This window comes from Vanacampus margaritifer, chromosome 2 (assembly GCF_051991255.1).
Source record: "Vanacampus margaritifer isolate UIUO_Vmar chromosome 2, RoL_Vmar_1.0, whole genome shotgun sequence".
Classification (NCBI taxonomy): domain Eukaryota; kingdom Metazoa; phylum Chordata; class Actinopteri; order Syngnathiformes; family Syngnathidae; genus Vanacampus; species Vanacampus margaritifer.
The window spans coordinates 56,373,749-56,394,533 of record NC_135433.1 but is presented as its reverse complement, the minus strand read 5'-3'; the positions used below and the strand labels follow the sequence as shown (position 1 = coordinate 56,394,533).

Sequence of the window (20,785 nt, the reverse complement as noted above, 5' to 3'; positions counted from 1 at the left end):
CCTGCGCGCTCCCGCCCATCGGCCGGAGTGCGCGGTTAGGGGGCGCAGTGGTGGGGGTGCGAGTGTTGGAACGCAGCCAGCAGTGGCCGGAAACGGCGCTGATGTGTGAAACTCAGAAGTCGGAAGTCCGTGGCCTCTACCCCATTGAAAGAATGCAACTTTTTATGAATTACATCTATGGCAGAAATGCATGACCTGTTCAAAATTGGTTGAACAATGAGAGAACACCTTCACAAATATGCATTAGGTCACAACAAATACAGTAAAGTTGGAATGTGATACAGAAAGAAAAAATCTTACTCCATCAAGGAATATTAATCAGAATATTGTGTTGAAACTGGTGGGTGAACAAATAACATATTATTGTAAAGACAATTTTTGACTTGTCTTCCATTTTGAGCTGAACTGACTCCTCTGAAAAAAAGGTATGTGGTCCTTTTAAAAGGTACAGTATTTAATAAGTGACCACTAGATGTCGTTATAGCAGCCAAAGCGCATGCATTTAGAAGCATGCACACTACAATGGCTCAGAGAGACCACACTCCACAAGCCTACCACCAATTCTTAATTTGCGTGGGCAAATGACCATCTCGGCAACTTGGCAGCTGGTGTGAAGCCAGGCCAGCGATGCCGAAAGACCGAACAAGCCGGATTTAGCAGGAGCAGCTAACAACAGCAGCTAGCAGGAGTTAGTCGGAGCCATAGGCTGGAGTGGCTAACAAGAGCGGCTAGCGGGAGAAGCTAGTAAAAAAAAAAAAAAAGTAAAAAATAAATAAAAAAGCTAGTAAAAGCTTGTGAGAGCAAAGCAGAAGGTGACAAGCGACGGGAGCCCGAGTCACAGGACACAGCTGTGGAAGGTACGCTGCCGTCAACCCATTGGCTCCGACACTTGATGCAACAAGCACCACCAGGGATAACTATGTTCGTAAAGTTGTCCTTTGGGCATCCATAGCAGGAACATGGCGGTGAAACATGTCAGTCTCTTGTAAGCTGAGGCTCCAGTAATGTAATATAATTAGTGATTACTAGATAAACGATTACCAGTACAGTATATACAAAAATATACGTTGATGTGATAGAACATATTTTTTTGCATATTATTGAAATCAATAGTGAATTAATTATTAGCTCACCACTAGTTGGCGATAAAGATTAAATACTGTGACTTGAAAATCACATTGTGTAAGAAAACATGTACCAACACGGGGGTAGAACATGCAAACAGAAGGCTGGGTTTGATGACCATTGAACTTTGGGCATGTGCTCCTGAGTCAGCTGTCGAGGTGCCTTGCTTAAATGATAACAGACTGAAATATTGTTTCTGAAATGTTAGTTTTTTTAATCATTCAAATTACTTATACGTTTTTCTAAAACTAATGTAGAAAAAATGCTTTTGGCTATATGTTCAACTTAAAGACAAGAGTAATTGACATTAAAAAAGGTGCAATTCTCAGTACAATTCGATGGCTAGGCAATATAGTGGACAAAAAAAAAGGCAGAGATAGACAAAATGAAACCTACTGTCTGCTTTGTGAGTCTTGTTGAAAATGTTCTTCTCAAAGTTCCTTTGTTCTTTCATGGAGGGGTAAAGCTCAGGGTCATAGTACTAAGATAGGTCAGATAGAAAGAGGAAAGAAAAAAATCAGTTGAGCACAAAGCGCTTAACGAATTTGTTTAGACCCATCATGAAAAAAATAAACACACACAAATTAAAACAACATTCAGCATCATGAAGTGCTGTAAAGCTGTCAATATTTTGAAAAGAAAGGAGCAATGTCTAAATAAATTGACCTATTTAATACCCACTGACTTTTCTGAGACCAAATGAACCTAACATTCAATTACACAACAAATTTTATGTTCTGGAAAAAGTACACCAATAATGTTCTTTACTATTTTTTCTGAATAGATGTAAAATTGTAAATTAGAAAATTCATGGCTAAAAATAAATAATGGCACTTACGTACACATTATTTTTTTTGTTAATTTAGGGACAATTGTGGCATGACCCTATTATTAGGTGGTTGTCTAATGCATTTGTTAAGCACTACACTAAAGGAGAACTAAACCCTACAATGTCAAAAGTTGTTACATTTTAAATCTGCACAACATACTTGCTGTTGTTTACTGCTGTAATTGATAAAGTAAAAAAATTCAATTTTTTTTTAAAACATCACGTCCACTCACTTATGGGTTCCACCATTTTTAGGTATTTTCATTATTAAGAAAATGCAAATTTTTATCCAATTTTAAAAAAAAATCTAAATCACAACTTTTCAGGAAATAATAATAAAAACCGTCATCTTGCTGGAGTTACGAAACACTACATCTTCTTTACCTTGCATATCCTATACGACTGCACATCAACATGATCATCACACCACACGTCAAAATCATGTTCAACCGCTAATTTAAAATGCCAAAAGAAAAACAAAATCGCTAATTTATTTATTCCATCATTGACATACATGGTATAATACAGTGGCCAGCCGGCGGGCTCATATTTTGAAATGGCCACACAGTAAATATCGTAGAGTAAATTTTACTCTAAAAATACTTTATTCGGTACCACTCTAAACAGAGTGAACCTTTACACTTAGAAGAGAGTAAAAAACAAAAACAAAAAACAATAATAAAAAAAACAATTGAAAAACGTAAGGATCGAGGAACGATCCCACAACTTTCAGCATGGAAGAAAGCCACTCTATCCCTTCAGCTATGCTAGAATTATTGTTAGCTAACATATTACTGGTGTGTCCCAAAGGTGACCAAAAATGGAGGTACAAGGATTCCACCTGACACCTGCGATATATTGACACAGAGTAGGAGTGGTATGGGTGAGTGGTTAGGTTGGTTGTCTCACAACCTAAAGGTTCTGTGATTGTTCCTCAACTAGTTTTTTTTGTTGTTGTTGAATATTTTACTCTCTTCCGAGTATAAAGTTTACTCTGTTTAGACTGGGACCGAATATCATCTTTTTCAGAGTAAAATTTACACCACAAAATTTACTGTCTCGGACTGTCGGCGCAAGCGGTGATGGGCTTGCCTGTCACACCGGATGGCCAAATTGTCAAAGGTCTTAGAGCTAAGTCTAATGCAATAAAAAATCCATCCATCCATCCATTTTCTTAACCACTTGTCCTCACAAGGGTCGAGGGGGCGCTGGAGCCTATCCCAGCTGGCTTCGGGCAGTAGGCGGGGGTACACCCTGAACTGGTTGCCAGCCAATCGCAAGGCACACAGAGAAACAACCATCCACACTCACAATCACACCTATGGACAATTTGGAGTGTACAGTTAACCTGCCATACATGTCTTTGAAATGTGAGAGAAAACCGGAGTACCCGGAGAAAACCCACGCAAGCACGGGGAGAACATGCAAACTGAAGGAAGGCCGAAACCCGGACTCAATATCACGCCCTCTGCCCTGGGAGGCGGACGTGCTAACCAGTCATCCACCGTGCCGCCCGCAATAAATAATGAGCAGTTTAATCTGGATGCATTTACCTTTGTTACTGAAAGTTCCGATTTTTACCAATGCATTACAGCGATACATTTCTAATCTGTATGTACACCGTATACAGTAGTCTACTCACGAGATGGGAGGAATAAGATGGCCGCCCTGTGGCTTCAACGGCTTGCAGGGTTATGTACGGGCAATCAGCTATCCAGTAATATATACAGATCAATGAGTGCAGCCTATTACAGCAACCATATTCATGTATATCCGTATGTCTGTATTATACTGCCCTCTGGTGGCCGAGGTGAGCACACCAGAAAGAACTACACAATTAATCATCATAATGCAAAAACTTCAAATTTTTACGTTCCGTACAAGGTAAAATACTGTTGTCGCTATGCATTTGCAAGCTGCCTCCCTCCAAACGAATAACTGCCTCTTGTATAGTCCATTCAGCCAAGAGCATCTTATTTCCTAATGACAAACAAAAGATTACTATTGGCTTCAATAAGTTAGATCTCTTTTAAAAACAAAACCCATCCTTCAAATTATAAATTTATTAACGTATGTTCCAGAAAGATATAAACAAGTAATGATATTAAAAAAAAAAAGAATCACTGTATTTATTACACTATTCTCAAAGTGTTTATGGTCTTAGGTTTACCTTTGAAAGAAGTCTGTTGCCATCATTGTCAAGAATGAAAACCGCTTTCACTGTGTAGAGGGAAGGTTCCTGCAAAGAAGAAGGATGTAAATGTTAAATTTTTGCACAGACAAATAAAGTAAGACATCTCAGATGGCAGAAACATTTATGCCCTGCTAGAAATGTGAGTTTGAGTTTATTTGAACATGAAAAAGAATAAAAACAAAGCAAAAACAATAACAGTAATAAATATACAATAACAAATAAAATAGCTACAAAACAAGCAAAATTCAACAAAGCACACGTAACAAAGATTTTCCATGTTCAAAAGGGAGTGGGAAGAAGTCGCAAGACTTATTAAATCCATTATTACCTTCTCCATATTTTCTTAGTTTACATCAATGGTAAATAAATAAAAAATACAAAAATATGTTGCTGAGGATAAAAAAAGTAACTAACAATGAACCACTGCATAATAATATAAAATAAATACTCCGAGAGCTCATCATTATAAATCCACAGAAAAGGTAGTAAAGTACAACCTAGTTCCAAAAAGCCAACAATAACAAAACACAAGACACGAACCATAGTAAACATAAATATGTAGTCAACAAATCAGCAACACTCCTAATCACTTAGTGGTTGTCTACCCCCCTCCCATTCCCTCTGTATCTCGTAAATACATAACTTTTATATTTAGTTTTAAATTGATTTATATTTGTACATTGTTTTAAGTTCTCACATTAGGGGCTTTTCCACGGCTGGAACTTTTGGAGAACTTTTCAACTTACCTTGGTAAAATTCAGTTTGCGCGTTTTTTTACCAGCAACAATTTCCGGGGTAATTAAATTCCCCAGGGGGTATCTGAGTACTATCTCAGCAGCAGGGTCTTGCTGAGCCAGGCTGGAACTTTGAGGGGTTGGGCTGCACTTATGGAGGACCAAAACTACCAAAATTGAAAATAAATGACTAAATAAATGACTAAAAGTGAAAATAAAAATGAATATAAAAAATATAATTCAAAAATTTAATTTAAAAAAAAATATATAAATGGAAATAAAAATAACAAACAAATACATATATGCACTGCGATTGGCAACCAGTTCAGGGTGTACCCCGCCTATTGCCCGAAGCCAGCTGGGATAGGTTCCAGCACCTCTGCGATCCCTTGTGAGGACAAGCGGTTAAGGAAATGGATGGAATGATACATATATGCATGAATAAAAAAAAGTAAAAATTAAAAAAATTAAAAACGAGATTAAAAATAAATGAATAAATATAAAAATAGTCAAAATAAATATATAAATATCAATCAATAAAAAAAAAACGCTCTGCTCTCACATTTATTTATTTCATGTTGCAGACGCTCTGCCAGGACAAAATGTTATTCAAATGAGGGGGTGGTCCTAAGTGTGTCTTGGGTTGGACTCCGCCGTTGCAAACTGCCTTTCATTGGTCTAGTGAGCGGCTCGGTGAACAAGGAAGTCTCGCTGTTTTACATGGAGAGCTCCAGCAATGGACGACTACCACCCAAGACACACTTAAGACCGCCCCCTTATTTGAATAACATTTTCGAATTATATTTTTTATATCTGTTTTTATTTTCACCTTAAGTCTTTTGTTTATTTATTTAGTCATTTATTTATTTTTAATTTTGTCAGTTTTGACCCTCCATTTGCACTGACCAAGGCTGATTAGATGGTCAATTTCGAGGTGGTGTTGTTTTTACATCGGCTGGGCTCATCTAACTCATTTGAATTAATTAACGAGAACTCTAAGACGCTGTGGAAACACAAATTCTAAATTCCCTGCGGAACTTTTACAACCAAGAACTCCCGTTACCCAGAACTCAAAGATCATGGGCTTGTTGGTGGAAAAGCAGCTATAGACTGTTCCATAATTTCACCCCACAAAATTATATACAGAACCTTCTTCTGTTTGTTCAGATAATTTTTAGATTGTATTTCCCTCTTAATTTACAACCCCATCTTTTTTTTAAACATTTTAAAAATATTTTGTGGTAACATATTGTTTTTAGCTTTATACATAACCTGTGCTGTCTGAAAACTCAATATATCAACAAATTTTAAGAGTTTTGACTGTAAAATTAGTGAGTGTGTATGATCCAGATACCAACCTTATGTATGATCCTTATTGCCCTGTTTTGTAAAGTTATTAATGACCTGATTGAACTTATGTAATTATTACCCCAATTTTCAACGGAGTAACTAAAATACGGCAGAATTATGGAACAGTACAAAATGTGGAGCGAATTGTAATTAAGTATCCATTTGACTTTATTCAATACTGCAATGTTTTTTTGATAATTTGGTATGTATGTGTTTAATGTGTGACTTCCAACTAATTTTCTCATCTATTGTGACACCCAAAAATGTATTTTCTTGAACCTTGTCAATCTGCACCCCATCAATCTTTATTTGTATTTGTACATTTGTTCTGCAATTCCTAAACAACATGAATTGTGTTATATGTAAATTTAATGATAGTTTGTTTCTGTCAAACCAGATTTTCATTTATTCCATTCCTTCAGTGATTTCATTCAAACCCTCATTTAAATTTTCCCTAGAACAAAAAATATTGGTGTCAACCGCAAATAAAACCAGTTTCAGAACATCTGATACCTTACAAATGTCACTAATATAAAAAATAAACAATTTGGGGCCCAAAACACACCCTTGAGTAACCCATGCTGTCTACATACAACTGATGCTTTTCCATTTGTGCTATCTTCACATGTAAATGTGTTGTTGTTGTTTTTTAAGTTTCAACTAAGCAGCATGACGACATAAGATCTGGTTACAGATTGGAATAATTGACCAATTTCAAAATGCACTTCTTGACCAATTCTTAGAGACTGCAATTTTATATCAAAGGATGAATATGTTTTATTTGGATTGATATTAAGCACAGGTTGGCTTATATGGGCTCAAAATTAATAAACACAAGTGCATTTTCTACATTCTATCACTTAAGTTTTATTTTTAAAAGTTGTGAAGAAATAATAGCAATTTAGGGAGAAAAAAGCAAGTTCTGTATGATTTACTGCTGACCAGTCCACAATGTACCCTGTCAATGCATGATCTGCGGTTGCTGCACAATCCGTACATTCGGCCATCTTGGATCGCTAACCTATTGCGACTACACTGGGACGAAACACTCTGCGGGACACAGTCGCAAACGGGAGCAAGACTATATGAAAGTGTTGCATTTTTGTTTCATAGGCAATATATAAGCCTTTTACGAATGCGTACCAAAAGATTGTACAGGCATTACCTGTTTTGTCCCGGAGTATTTGCCGTAGGTTAGCGATCCAAGATGGTCAATCGTGCAGCGACGGCAAATCGTGCACTGACATACCCAATCTCAACAGGGATGAATTTATGATCACCCGCGGCCCTAAGGAGAACCAGCATAGAAAATGGATGGCTAAATTGACATACCACATTTATTAAAGCAGCACAAAATGTGACACTGAAGATTTTTCTGATGTTGAAGTTTTCATTGTTCTGTCAGCTGACTAGACACACTGACTGCTTTGTAGCTAGTGGCATGTGCATTTCAAAATGCTGGGGTCATAATAGCCTAGAGCAAATTTTTGTGATCACCTTTTCATTGTAATTTGCCACTTTTTTTTCATGTAGATCAATATTGCTTCAAGGGAATGTTGGTGTGAATGTTTTATGTTCAATCCAACTCCAGATGTGGATGTAATGTAACAAAATACACTTTTTCACCTGTCTACCTGTCAGAAGAGTTATTTAGACTCGGGACAAAGTTCTGTTATGCACTGACTAGCATAGATTCACAGTCAGAGTGTATCACAGAACTTGGGCCAGACACTTAAAACGTATTTCCAGCCTGTATTAAGTTTACCTCAGGGGGAACAAGCATGACGATTAGGATAAATAACGCATGATGAGGAAAATTCAGCCTTTAATTAATCTTAAGCAAAACTTATTTATAACACAAAGTACATTTTTTTCTTTCTATTACTGACATGTGGCACATTAACATGCTAACATTTGATCAATTAGTACTAAACTTAGTGACAAGTTATAAAGTTAGGATGAAAATTCAGCCCCATGTAGTTAAATATCTTATTTATATCAGATAATACTGACAAAAAAAACTTTCACTCCATTATGAATTTGTTAAATGCATTTTACACACACAGAGAAATAATCCACTATACACACAAGAGGTCATACAACTATAATAATGAAAGTAAAATATATTAATGAATGTAAGATAATAATCAAATGGCCCAGTGCAGGTACTGCATATTGTGAGGTACACTATACAATATTTGTCACATTTGGCACGTAATTCATTAAACACATGACAACAATGCAGACTCACAGGCAACATGCAAGAATAGTAGTTGTAATAGTATGGATTAGCAGAGCAAAGTACAGTCCATTGCAAAGGTGCCCTTTAGCCAAGGAAAGGATACCTTAAAAATGCTGGTGGGCACAAACTGCAGAGCTTGAGACTGCGACCGATATGCTTACAAATGCGGCCAACTTTCCAATGTGTGGTGGTAGTAATTTCATCTGGTATGCTTAATGCTTTCTCTGCAGTCTCATTGTTTAAAACGTGGTTGAAACTTGCCGTTTAAAAAAAACAACTCTTTGTTTATTCAGAGTAAGAATAAATGAACCATCTGCGGGGCTGAATTTCTACTAATTATTAATTTCTACTCTTAAAAATAGAAATGAGAGACAAGACTTACTAAAAAGAATTAAAAAAAGAACAATGTCTACATTTTTTAAAAGGTAGTACACGTTTCTTAATTTGCCAAACATTCTATATTTTGTATAAAAAATGTAATAGATTATGTTGAATGGAAAGCATCAGGTTTAAGTCTTAAGGTTATTTTCGTTAACAAAAACTGACGAAAAAACTAAAACTAAAATTCAATAAACAATTTCGTTAACGAAATAAAGTAATCAAAAATTAACTGAAACGACATTTTATATTTACAAAACTAAAACTAACTATAATAATATCGAAAATGTCCTTCGTTTTAGTCTTTGGTACCGTAATTAATTTAATGCATGAGCCTTTGTGGATTATTTTAAATGTGATTTTAAGTATATTTATTTCGACATATTAACCGGAATAAGGACATTTGAAAGTGTGTCAACACAGAAGTGATGTCATCTAGCAGCAGCCAATAGAAAAGCACCTTCAGATTACGTCGCTCCTAGGCGTCAATTTTGCGCGCTTGACTTCCGGCTCTAATGGCTCGGCTCGCCTGATTTTCATTTAACTCCGACGAAATGCAGCGCTAGTTAAGAAATGCGTTACTTTTTTCATTTTACCATGGTGTTACGCACAATACACGTTTTTTTAAAATGAAAACTAAAACTGACAGTAACTAAAACGCAACTAAAAACTAAGCATTTTTTTAATAACTAAAACTAATAAAAACTAACAGAAACACCCTGAAAATGCGCTAAAAACGACCTAAATTTAAAAAACAAAACTCAAAATGAAATAAAAACTAACTAAAATGAAAAGTCCAAAACTATAATAAATCACAAGTATGAGTATAAGTGATTGCAGTCTAACCAATGCCTTACATTCCTATTAAATCCACGATAAAATATATAGGTATAGATATCAACAAAAATACACAGATCAGTAAAAGCCTAACATTGAAAATGAATTCAAGAATGCAAATTTAATATGTGGCTGCAATCTTTGGTCTAATATACTTAACTAAGATGGAGTCTTTAGCTCGATGTATACTTGTACTTGTATACTCACTAGCAATACAAGCCATAAATCAAATCTTGATTTTAATAACTTAATTTTATCTGGAAGAATCAAACTCATTACATTTTGAAAGCTGAGATCATTAAAGACTTTAAAGAAGTGAGGATTGCAAGTCATTGACTTTGAATGCTTAAACACAGTGTGAAAAAAATTTGGCTGAAATCCATCCATCCATCCATCCATCCATCCATTTTCTTAACCGCTTGTCCTCACAAGGGTTGCGGGGGTTGCTGGAGCCTATCGCAGATGGCCTTGGGCAGTAGGCGGGGTACACCCTGAACTGGTTGCCAGCCAATTGCAGGGCACACAGAGACGAACAACCATACTCACAATCACACCTATGGACAATTTGGAGTGTCCAATCAACCTGCCATGCATGTCTTTGGAATGTGGGAGGAAACCGGAGCACCTGAAGAAAATCATTTCTTTTGAATTAACAGTTATAGCATTTGGTTTTGTCTCCCCAGAGTTCTGTTTAAAAAATTCGGAGGAATAGATTTAGTTTTGCATGTGACTTTAAGATTGACGATTTACCACTCAAATTATCTTCATTTCAAAAACAATTTCTGTTGTGTTGGAAATTAATGCACCCACACACAACTTCAGTCCGCATCGTACCCACGTGTGAAACAATAGATGTGTGCTCTGCAATGGCAAATATCTCTCTTTCTCTCTCTCTCTCTCTCTCTCTCTCTCATATATATATATATATATATATATATATATAATATATAACAGTCCCACTCACGCGGGCGTGCACGTGCTTTCTCTCTCTCTCTCATCGTAGAAATTGTAATCCCTCGAAGTAATCCCCATTTTAATAAATATACCTGTAATCTGATTACGTTTTTTCTGTAACTGTATTGGAACAGTTACATTTTTTTTGCAATCTGATTACATAACGGCGGTACATATATTCCGTTACTCCCCAAGCCTGATTTACGGCATTGTTAATATTATCGAGTTATTTTGAATAACTGCTATATGAAAGCTTTCTGTAAAAGGTGAAATGGGGATTTACAACATTTTGGGGAGGGCTAGGTGCTGTATAAAGTTTGTTTCTACCTTATTCCGTTCTTCAGTAATCAACAATAGAAATTGGTTACTTTCACCGAAATTCTCTGTTTTGAAACAAAAAACGGAGAAAAAGAGCTTTTTGTGAAACGATGTTATTTCATGCACTCTAGTGAATTGTACACTTCTTTTTGTCCATGAATGATGCCACAAACACCTAAATAGTGCTTTACTTCTGTAAAACGCTTTCACCAACAATGAAAAAGTGTTTTTTGATTGCAAAATACGTTTATTTCCATTCAACAGTGTAACAATTTGACAAAACAATTTCGCAAACTATTTACAAATGTGTGCAACTGTGGTACTATTTACAATTATGTGGATGTTTCAAATACAGTTTTTCTTTTTATAACGCTCCTTTGCGTGCAAGGAGACGCCGCTGGACTCGCACAAGAGATTATAGTTTCACTTTCGCTTGTCCGTTACGCGTGCAAACGTTACACTTTCTTGACAGCCTTTTTTTCCGGGGAATAAATAGCAAGTAGCAGACTGTACACACTCCTCCGATGAATATGCATTGGACTCGGGGCACTCTCCGTCGTCGGATCGAACGTCCGCCTGTGCGTGCTCGGTTGTGCTCCACGTTACGACATCGTCATAGCTGCCGCGTCAACGCTTGCAACCTCGCCGTCACCCTCGGATTCATCGATGATGATGATCATCGTCGTCATCAATGTGCTCTTTTAGCGTTGGTCGATGCCTTTCGTCATGTAAGTGTAGAGCTGATTTGCTCCTCAGCCATCTAGACCCCCCCCCCCCACGTCTCCTACTGCCGCGTCAATGCTTCCCAATCACGGAGTCATCATCATCGTCGTCATCAATGTGCTCTTTTAGCGTTGGTCGATGCTTTTGGTCTTTGAAAAAAACGGCTCGGGCGTGAGCTCCTCGCAACAGGTCGCCATTTTTCCTTTGTTTTCCATTCTGATCTCCTGCTCTACGCTCTAGCTCCGCCTCTACTGACGCCCACCCGATCTTGTCAAAAGAGAGTCATCGCTGCCCTCAAGGGGCCAAAAATAGTCATTAGGCACAACAGAGCTCCTTGAAACTTTCACATAAGCTCCGGAAGGCTTGCCAGCACCCGTTTCAAAAATAAATAAAAATAATAAATTGGATGACGTTATTTAACGTCATTGGCAGCCCTCCGTAGGTTTTTACTTGACGTCATTTAACGTCAGTGGCAGTGAAAAAGAGTGACCAAATCCCATCTCTACATTTAGAACCAAAACAAGACCAACAATGTAAGATGACCATTTTGAAGAGCAGTTACTTGATGATTAATTAGTGTTCAAACTGTTCATAAATAAGATTTTGGCACAGAGCAGCAAGTGGAAGAAACCATCTTTGCTTCTAAAATTCCATTCTTTATTCACGACAGTGTTTTGAAGAGAAACTGTGCTATTATTTTAGTCGTAAATAGTTTATTTGTGTCTTTTTCATTTTTCTTTATTTAACCATGTAAAAAACTCAATGAGATTAATAATCTCTTTTCCAAGAGTGACTTTAGCATATCTAGAAGATCACTGTAGTATATGACTCAGTTTAACCCTTCTCAGTCTGCCCGCCTCCACCCTATTCTTGTGGGCTGTTTCAAATGTCATTTTTAGCATATGATGTTGTAACAGTCATTATTATGGTAGTATGGTACCATGCCACATGGTGGCACCTCTTAAATTTATGTCAATAGGTCACTACTTGGCATTTTTACCACACATTTTATCATAAACTCGGTCGTGTGTACTCAGACCAGTCAGACCACTGTGCTCTCTCTCAAGTAATGTGTGGTTAAGATGAGTTGATTGTTTTGGCTACCAAATAAACAAGTTCCTACATCCAATGGGCCCGGCCGGGCACAGCCCGAAGAGGTAATGTGGGTCCCCCTTCCCATGGGCTCACCACCGGTGGGAGGGGCCAAAGGGGTTGGGTGCGTAGTGGGATGGGCGGCAGCCAAGGGCGGGGACCTAGCCAGACCGATACCCGGCTACAGAAGCTGGCTCATGGGATATGGAATGCCACCTCTCTGACGGGGAAGGAGCCCGAGCTGGTGTGTGAGGCCGAGAACTTCCGACTAGACATAGTCGGACTCGCCTCTACATGCAGCTTGGACTCTGGTACCAGTCCTCTCGAGAGGGGTTGGACTCTCTTCCACTCTGGAGTTGCCCACGGTGAGAGGCGCAGAGCAGGTGTGGGCATACTTATTGCCCCCCGGCTAGGCGCCTGTACGTTGGGGTTCACCCCCGTAAACGCGAGGGTAGCCTCCCTCCGCCTTTGGGTGGGGGTACGGGTCCTGACTGTTGTTTGTGCATATGCACCAAACAGCAGTTCAGAGTACAGTACCCACCTTTTTTGGAGTCCTTGGAGGGTGTGCTGGAGAGCGCTCTCACTAGGCACTCCCTCTGGGCACTTCCTCGTTCTACTGGGGAACTTCAACGCTCAAGTGGGCAATTACCTGGAGGGGCGTGATTGGGATCAGAGCCCGAGTGGTGTTTTGTTATTGGACTTCTGTGCTCGTCACTGATTGTCCATAATATATAACATAAGGGTGTCCATATGTGCACTTGGCACCAGGACACCCTAGGCCACAGTTCAATGATTGACTTTGTAGGTGTGTCATCGGATTTGCGGCCGCATGTTTTGGACACTCGGGTGAAGAGAGGGGCGAAGCTGTCATCTGATCACCACCTGGTGGTGTGTTGGCTCCGATGGTGGGGGAAGATGCCGGTCAGATCTGGCAGACCCAAATGTACTGTTGAGGGTTTGCTGGGAATGTCTGGCGGAATCACCTGTCAAAAAGAGTTTCAACACCCACCTCCGGCAGAACTTCTCCCTTGTACCAGGGGAGGCAGGGGACATTGAGTCCAAATGGGCCATGTTCCGTGTCTCCTTTGTCAAGGCGTCTGATCAGGGCTATGGCCGTAAGGTGGTCGGTGCCTGTCGCGGCGGCAATCCTCGAACCCACTGGTAGACACCAGCGGTAAGGGATGCCGTCAACCTGAAGAAGGAGTTATATCAGGCCTTTTTGGCCTGTGGGATTCCAGAGGTAGCTGACAGGTACCGGCTGGCCAAGCGGAACACAGCTTTGGTGGTGGCTCAGGCAAAAACTCGAACATGGCAGAAGTTTGGTGAAGCCATGGAAAACGACTTCCGGACGGCTTCGAGGAAATTCTGGTCCACCAACCGGCGTCTCAGGAGGGGAAAGCAGTGCACCATCAACACTGTGTATAGTGGAGATGGGGTGCTGCTGACCTCGACTCGGAACGTCGTGAGTCGGTGGGCAGAATACTTCGAAGGCCTCCTCAATTCCACCGACACCTCTTCCTTTGAGGAAGCAGAGTCTGGGAACTCTGAGGTGGGCTCTTCTATCTCGGGGTTCGAAGTCACTGAGGTGGTTGGAAAGCTCCTTGGTGGCAAGGCCCCGGGGGTGGATGAGAACCGCCCAGAGTTCCTAAAGGCTCTGGATGTTGTGGGGCTGTTGTGGGTTACACGCCTCTAGAACATCGCGTGGACATCGCGGACAGTGCCTCTGGATTGGCAGACCGGGGTGGTGGTCCCCTTTTTAAGAAGGGGGAGCGGAGGGTGTGTTACAACAATGGAGGGATCACACTACTCAGCCTCCCTAGTAAGGTCTATTCAAGGGTGCTGGAGAGGAGGGTCCGTCGGGAAGTCGAATCTCGGATTCAGGAGGAGCAGTGGGATTTTCGTCTCAGCGGTGGAACAGTGGACCAGCTCTTCACCCTCTGCAGTGTTCATGAGGGTGCATGGGAGTTCGCCCAACCAGTCTACATGTGTTTTGTGGATTTGGAGAAGGCGTTTGACCGGCTCCCTCGGGGATTCCTGTGGGTGGTGCTTCGGGAGTACGGGGTACCGAGCCCTTTGATACGAGCTGTGCGGTCCCTGTACAACCGGTGCTAGAAATTGGCCCACATTGCCGGCAGTAAGTTGGATTTGTTTCCAGTGAGGGTTGGACTCCGCCAAGGCTGCCCTTTGTCACTGATTCTGTTCACAACTTTTATAGACAGAATTTCTAGGCGCAGCCAAGGCGTTGAGGGGGTCCGGTTTGGTGGCCTCAGCATTGTATCTCTGCTTTTTGAGGATGATGTGGTGCTGTTAGCTTCATCAAGCCGTGATCTCCAACTCTCACTGGTGTAACGAATATTGCCCGTCACCCTCAATTTTTTTTATTTGCCTTTTTAAACATTTACCCCTGGAGAATGTGTGTGCGTGCCTTAACCCTGTGTTTTCTCAAACTAACCAAAAAAGAAAAACTCTTTGAATTTCCCTCCAGCAGGGACTGGATTTCGTGTTTACAACCCACAGGAAACACATACCTCAGCGCCGACCGAGATCTAAAAACCTGTTTAACAAGCAAAGTAGCGATAAGACTGCTTATCAGTCCCCAGACTACTTTTATGGTCTGGTCTATCTACAGGAATCAGCCATGTGTTTTTGGAAACAACGCCCCTTGGAAGTTATATGGTACAACAGTGCTCTCCAGCGGTCACTATCGGTATTATCCTCAAGAATCCTGCCGCTCGTAATTAATCGGAAGTCTACATAATTTGGGGCATGAACAGACTCTATGTACTTGACTGACATCAAGTGACTTCTGTTGTTTATCTTTGTACACAACCTGTATGTCTATCGCAAATGAATTATGTGTGTAACTTCTACAGCCATCTAAGTTTAGCTTATTAGTAAGATTAGTGGATTTAATAACTTTATGATCGCGGTAATGTTTGAAATGTGTTCAGAATGATAAATGAAGCATCTGGCGTGTCAATTCGGATAAAAAATGATCAAATACTATCCCAAAAGTTTGGTCTCAGTCGACCAAGTCTGCTTCAAGCGCACGGAACACAAGCTTAAAAGCCAGCGCGCTAAGGAACTTCCCTCTCTTCGCTCTTCTCCTCTCCTCTTCTTACCCCATGAACTTCTCCTGACCATCACGAGAGACGTGGTCGCTGAGAGCAACCACGTGGTTTTCTTCTTTGATCCCTGGACTTGAGCCACACCGCACGCCCCAAAGCGCCCATCTTGCAAGGACTCGCAACCACACCGCGCGCCACAAAGCGCGAGTGTCTGTTCCTGCCGAGAGCCGACCAGAAAGGTCTCGTAGGTGACCTTCCGCTTTCTGAATCAATTAACTCTTTGACTGCCAGACGTTTTCAGAAAAGGGATGTCGCCAGTGCCAGCCGATTTAAGCATTTTGACTGATCTTTCAAGGTCCACAGAAAATTATGTGTTTGGACTATGGAAACACACATATTACCAAATGAAAGATTGGACTGTCATCTTTCAAACGTCTTTTAACGTCTTTGGCACTCCTCCTGAAAGATATTATAACATTTTTAATACTTCATTTTATTTTATTAACCATTGTTACACATTATTAACATTTTAATTCATTATATTAACCTTGTCGAAATGTTTTGTGTCCTGTGCAGAGCAGATGGTGTTGATTTCGGTATAATCTGACCTTAAACTGGGTCATACTATTTAGTCTAAAAAAGTTCCTTCTCAGCGCTTTGTGCGAAAACACATTTGGTCCTTGAGAACAGAATCTGTTTTGAACACCCACACCTGACTCTGTTTTCGCCATCGCTCACGGAAAAGTACCAGAGAGTATGTTTTGTCTACAAATGAAAGAGAGGAGGTCTTTTTAACTATAAGAAATCGTTGTGCATGCGGAAGAGCTACATTTGACGCTCTGAATCCCACGATGTTTAAGTGATGATTAGAGGCAGTTATTTGTCCAGAGATTCTCTGTTTTTTATTAAATCATTTTTGCAAAGGTGTATTTTTCTTACATTAAATCTATCTTCATTTTTGGAACACGCAAAGAGGACAAAATTCTAGATTCCTCTTCAAAATGGTGACCCACGACGTAGCGACATTTTACAGCGGGGCGTTCAAAGACGGGCAGAATTCCCCGGCCACATATTAATTACGGTAAGTGGACACTTTATCCACGTTTTAGGAATTCTGTCTGTTTCAGAACGCTGCGGCTGATAAATTCGTCTTGCAAAATTATATTGAGGATGGAATTTGTGTAAGAAAAATAGTGATAAATTTTGAAATTGTGTGTTTGGACGCGAAGTCCCAGATTTCGGATTTTACCACGGTGTTTGAACTGTACACGTGGTGACGTAGCATTGTATACGGAAATGCTGTCACGTTAGATTGTACGCGATCGCTCGGAAGTCAGTCTGGGAAGCATTTTGTTTTTATAATTTTGTTTTTACAGACGATAGATACGTAGATAATTGATTTGAAGTCTATGTATATGTGGTTAAGTTGTTGAAGTTGAGAGGAAGTCAGCTTGGAAAGCATTTTTGTTTTTACAAGCGTTGGATATTTGGATAATTGGTTTGAAGTCCATATATATGTGTTGAAGTTGAGGGGAAGTCAGCTTGAAAAGCATTTTGTCTTTACAAGAAAAGCATTTTGTTTTTACAAGCGATAGATTCTTGGGTAATTAGAAATGATCCTTGAATAAAATAAAGTCAGCGGATAGACGCAGCAGGAGGTACGACTGCTGTTATGTAATCGGGACAAGCTCAATTTATGGAAGTCAGATTGACATAAAACGGACATAATACGCCGCTTTAAGATCAATCGATAGGTCTTTTGAATAATTGGTTATTAATATTCTTAGACAAGATATATTTGCTCAACTTGGGGAAGTCAGTTTGACATAAAGCACATTTGATACGCCGCTTTTAGATCAGACGATAGGTCTATGAATATTCGTTATTAAAATTCTTAGACAAGACTGTTCAGATGTGAAAAAACAGTTATCCGGATTTTATATGTTTTGGTATGTCGTACAGAGCGACATATCTTGTCTGTTCGTAGTATGTGTTTGTTTGTATGCCGTCTTGTCGGTGAAGCACGGTAAAATCTTAAAGTGACCGCGACGAGAACAGTTGACTAATTCTGTCATGAGTGAGACGTCACTTCATTTTTAAATATTAATACGACTTAGCTACAATATAAGACAATATAATATAATATAATATAATAAGCTATAAAATACGGGCAATAATTAATAGAAAGTATGGACACTATTTGAGAACTATAAAAATGGTTGGAGCCGAATGCCGCGTCATGAGGCAACAGGGAGTTGCGAGCGCATGCGTATCTGCGATCGGGGAAATGCCCACTAGACATATCCGGGTTTGAAAAACTAATAAAATGGATATACGATTGCGGTGGAATAAATCTTATGGCGCCGTTATAAGCTACGGTAAGTTAATTTTATTAATGGGGGACATTGAGGTTTGCGCCGCCGGGCGTTCGAAGTAAAATACGAGATATAAGAACGCGTTTACGAGTGGAATAAAAACGACACATAATCGTGTATTTTTGGATAAGATGATGATGAATAATGCTAGAATACTAGCTTTAGGTATTTTTGTGAAGTTATAACCATTTATATAACTTTAAATAATGACTTAAAATGTTGGGGCTACAGTACGCTTTTATTCTGAAGGACTAAATGATTTGACCTGATATTGCTTCCGCTAGTCGGAACTAAAGCTTCCGGATTAAATATTACCGTAAAATAATGACATAAAATCTATTTAATACTGAACGACGGGACTTGATTATATTGTGGAAAAGGTTAGTTTATTCTAATAAGATATGGCATTTGTTCGATGGTTTTAATGACGGCAATTTAACTTTGAATGTGCGTAGAAGACGAGCGCTCGTTAATAATGTTATGAGTGTATGTAATTTTTATATAGAGGAGAGTCCCGGACGTAGCCTTAAGAAAAGTGTATTAAATAATGATTAATGCTGAAATGTTGCTTTGCAAATAAAATAACTGTATAATACAAATTTACGTAATAAAACAGATGAAACAGTTTAATAAACGCTAAACGGGATACATTAATTAGATGGTAAAATTACTAATAAGATTTTCACGCTAAAACGACGAGCTTCAGGGTCTGCGTCAAATAATTAAGCGACATTACATGAACTATTAGCGTAACAAATTTTATGAGCCCTCATTTAAATCTCCTAGCTGACCGCTAGTTGTCACCCTTTAATAAATTGATGACGTGAGGTCAATTTGAAAATTATAGTTGTTGTGACTCATTTTGACCACCAGATGTCCCCCTTTTTCAAATTAAAAATGCCAAAGGCCAATCAACCTTTGTAATAAGATAAAATAAAATGTTTTTATAAAAGGAAGATGTTAATTGTGTGATTGTTAATCTGCTTTTAAAGTTTAATGAGAAAATATATATTTAACTTTTTTGGATTATTTTTAGATTAAATAGTTTAGTCTCTACTCTCCTATTTTAATAATAATAATAATAATAATAACTAAAAACGAATAACTTGGATGGCAACTAATGTGGAATAATTCTTTATATAGATGATTGTTTACTTCCCTTATGATTTTGCTTGTGCGCGAGAACATTATTTAACCTTGAAATATCTTTTCAGAAGCGGCTATCACCCATTGAAAGGAGTGGAGACGACAAATTCCTTATCTCCCGTCCTGGGGATGAAGTAATGTGTTAATTATAATTTAAAAAGGAGTTTTTTCCCATGTTTATAAATAGAAAAATTATTTTAATCTCTCCTGAATATATTTAACCTTTGAATTCGACATTTGAAGTCTCATTCCAGAATTGAACTACGATACTCTGGAAGATTGGACCATTTCATGGGGAAGCTATCTGGAAGAATCACATTTTTGACATAATTTGAGGTGCTATGTAATTAAAAAATCATTCCTGCTTTGATGTTTGGCCAAAGGCTGACTTTATGGGCTGCGGCCTCCATTGAGAAAACATTCATTTAAAACTACACACTTATTAATTGACTATATTTGTAAATTGTTAGAGTATATCTGTCCTATCTCATCCTAAGTATTATTTATGAAGGTATGCAAAACATATTAAATTAAATATTGTAAACCATAACAAATATTGACATATAATTAGCAATTATTTAAAATTGTAAACTTTCATTGTTTTAATTATTTTTTATTTTATTTTTTTATTATTTTTATTTTATTTTTTAAATTAAAAAAAAAAATTCTCTCAAAATTTTTGAATTTTTTTTAAATAAAGGAAGTTTTTGTTTTTAATATTTACTGACATGTTATAACCTAAATACTGTTGGGGCAGATTTTAATGTTTTCAGTCGAGTGAGGGTCATTGGTCGGGGTCATTATTTCAAAACAAAGTCAACGAGCGGGACACAGATCTCTTCAAAACAAAACCCCCATTAACAAAGAAACTGCAAATGCTACCACCAGCAGAGGGACGAGGTGCGGCCATCCCCTGATCAGCACTCCACCTGCTCGGGCTGCCACCTGATGGAGAGCAGAGGTTCCTGGCGCCACCTGGTGGAAAGTTTCCACAATGACTGCACCCTGAACTCATATACAAATGTGATAAAATAAAACTGCTCCACTACCCAATGCACACAATGACTGCACCCTGAACTCACATGCAAAAGTCTTAAATGAAAAACTGCTCCAATGCTTCCTAAATGCATTCCTGCGTCCAGAACTGTCCTATGAAAAACTGCTCCACTACGACGGTGACTCACCCCCACCAACAATGCTTTCTTGAGTTAGTGATACCAGACCATATGATGTGATACTGGCTGTTTACACTGCACTCTATATTTTGACAGATATAAGGTGATAACATTTACAGTAAAACATTTTGTAAAAATAACAAACTGATTGACAACACTATATAAACACAGATTTATTACATTTTAAAAACGTTTGATGTCTATTTTGATTTGATCTGATTTGTTTATCTCTGTCTATTTTAAAA

General features: G+C 38.8%; 1 protein-coding gene across 1 annotated transcript in view; it reads right to left on the bottom strand.

Annotated features, from left to right (window-relative positions):
* copz2 (COPI coat complex subunit zeta 2) overlaps positions 1-20,785 on the bottom strand; it is a 47,855-nt gene that overhangs the window by 19,522 nt on the left and 7,548 nt on the right. Inside the window, exons 2-3 of the mRNA XM_077555719.1 lie at positions 4,125-4,193; positions 1,522-1,606 (exon numbers count right to left, since the gene is read on the bottom strand). Of these exons, the coding sequence (XP_077411845.1) occupies positions 1,522-1,606; positions 4,125-4,193 (154 nt within the window). The remainder of the gene's footprint in view (positions 1-1,521; positions 1,607-4,124; positions 4,194-20,785) is intronic.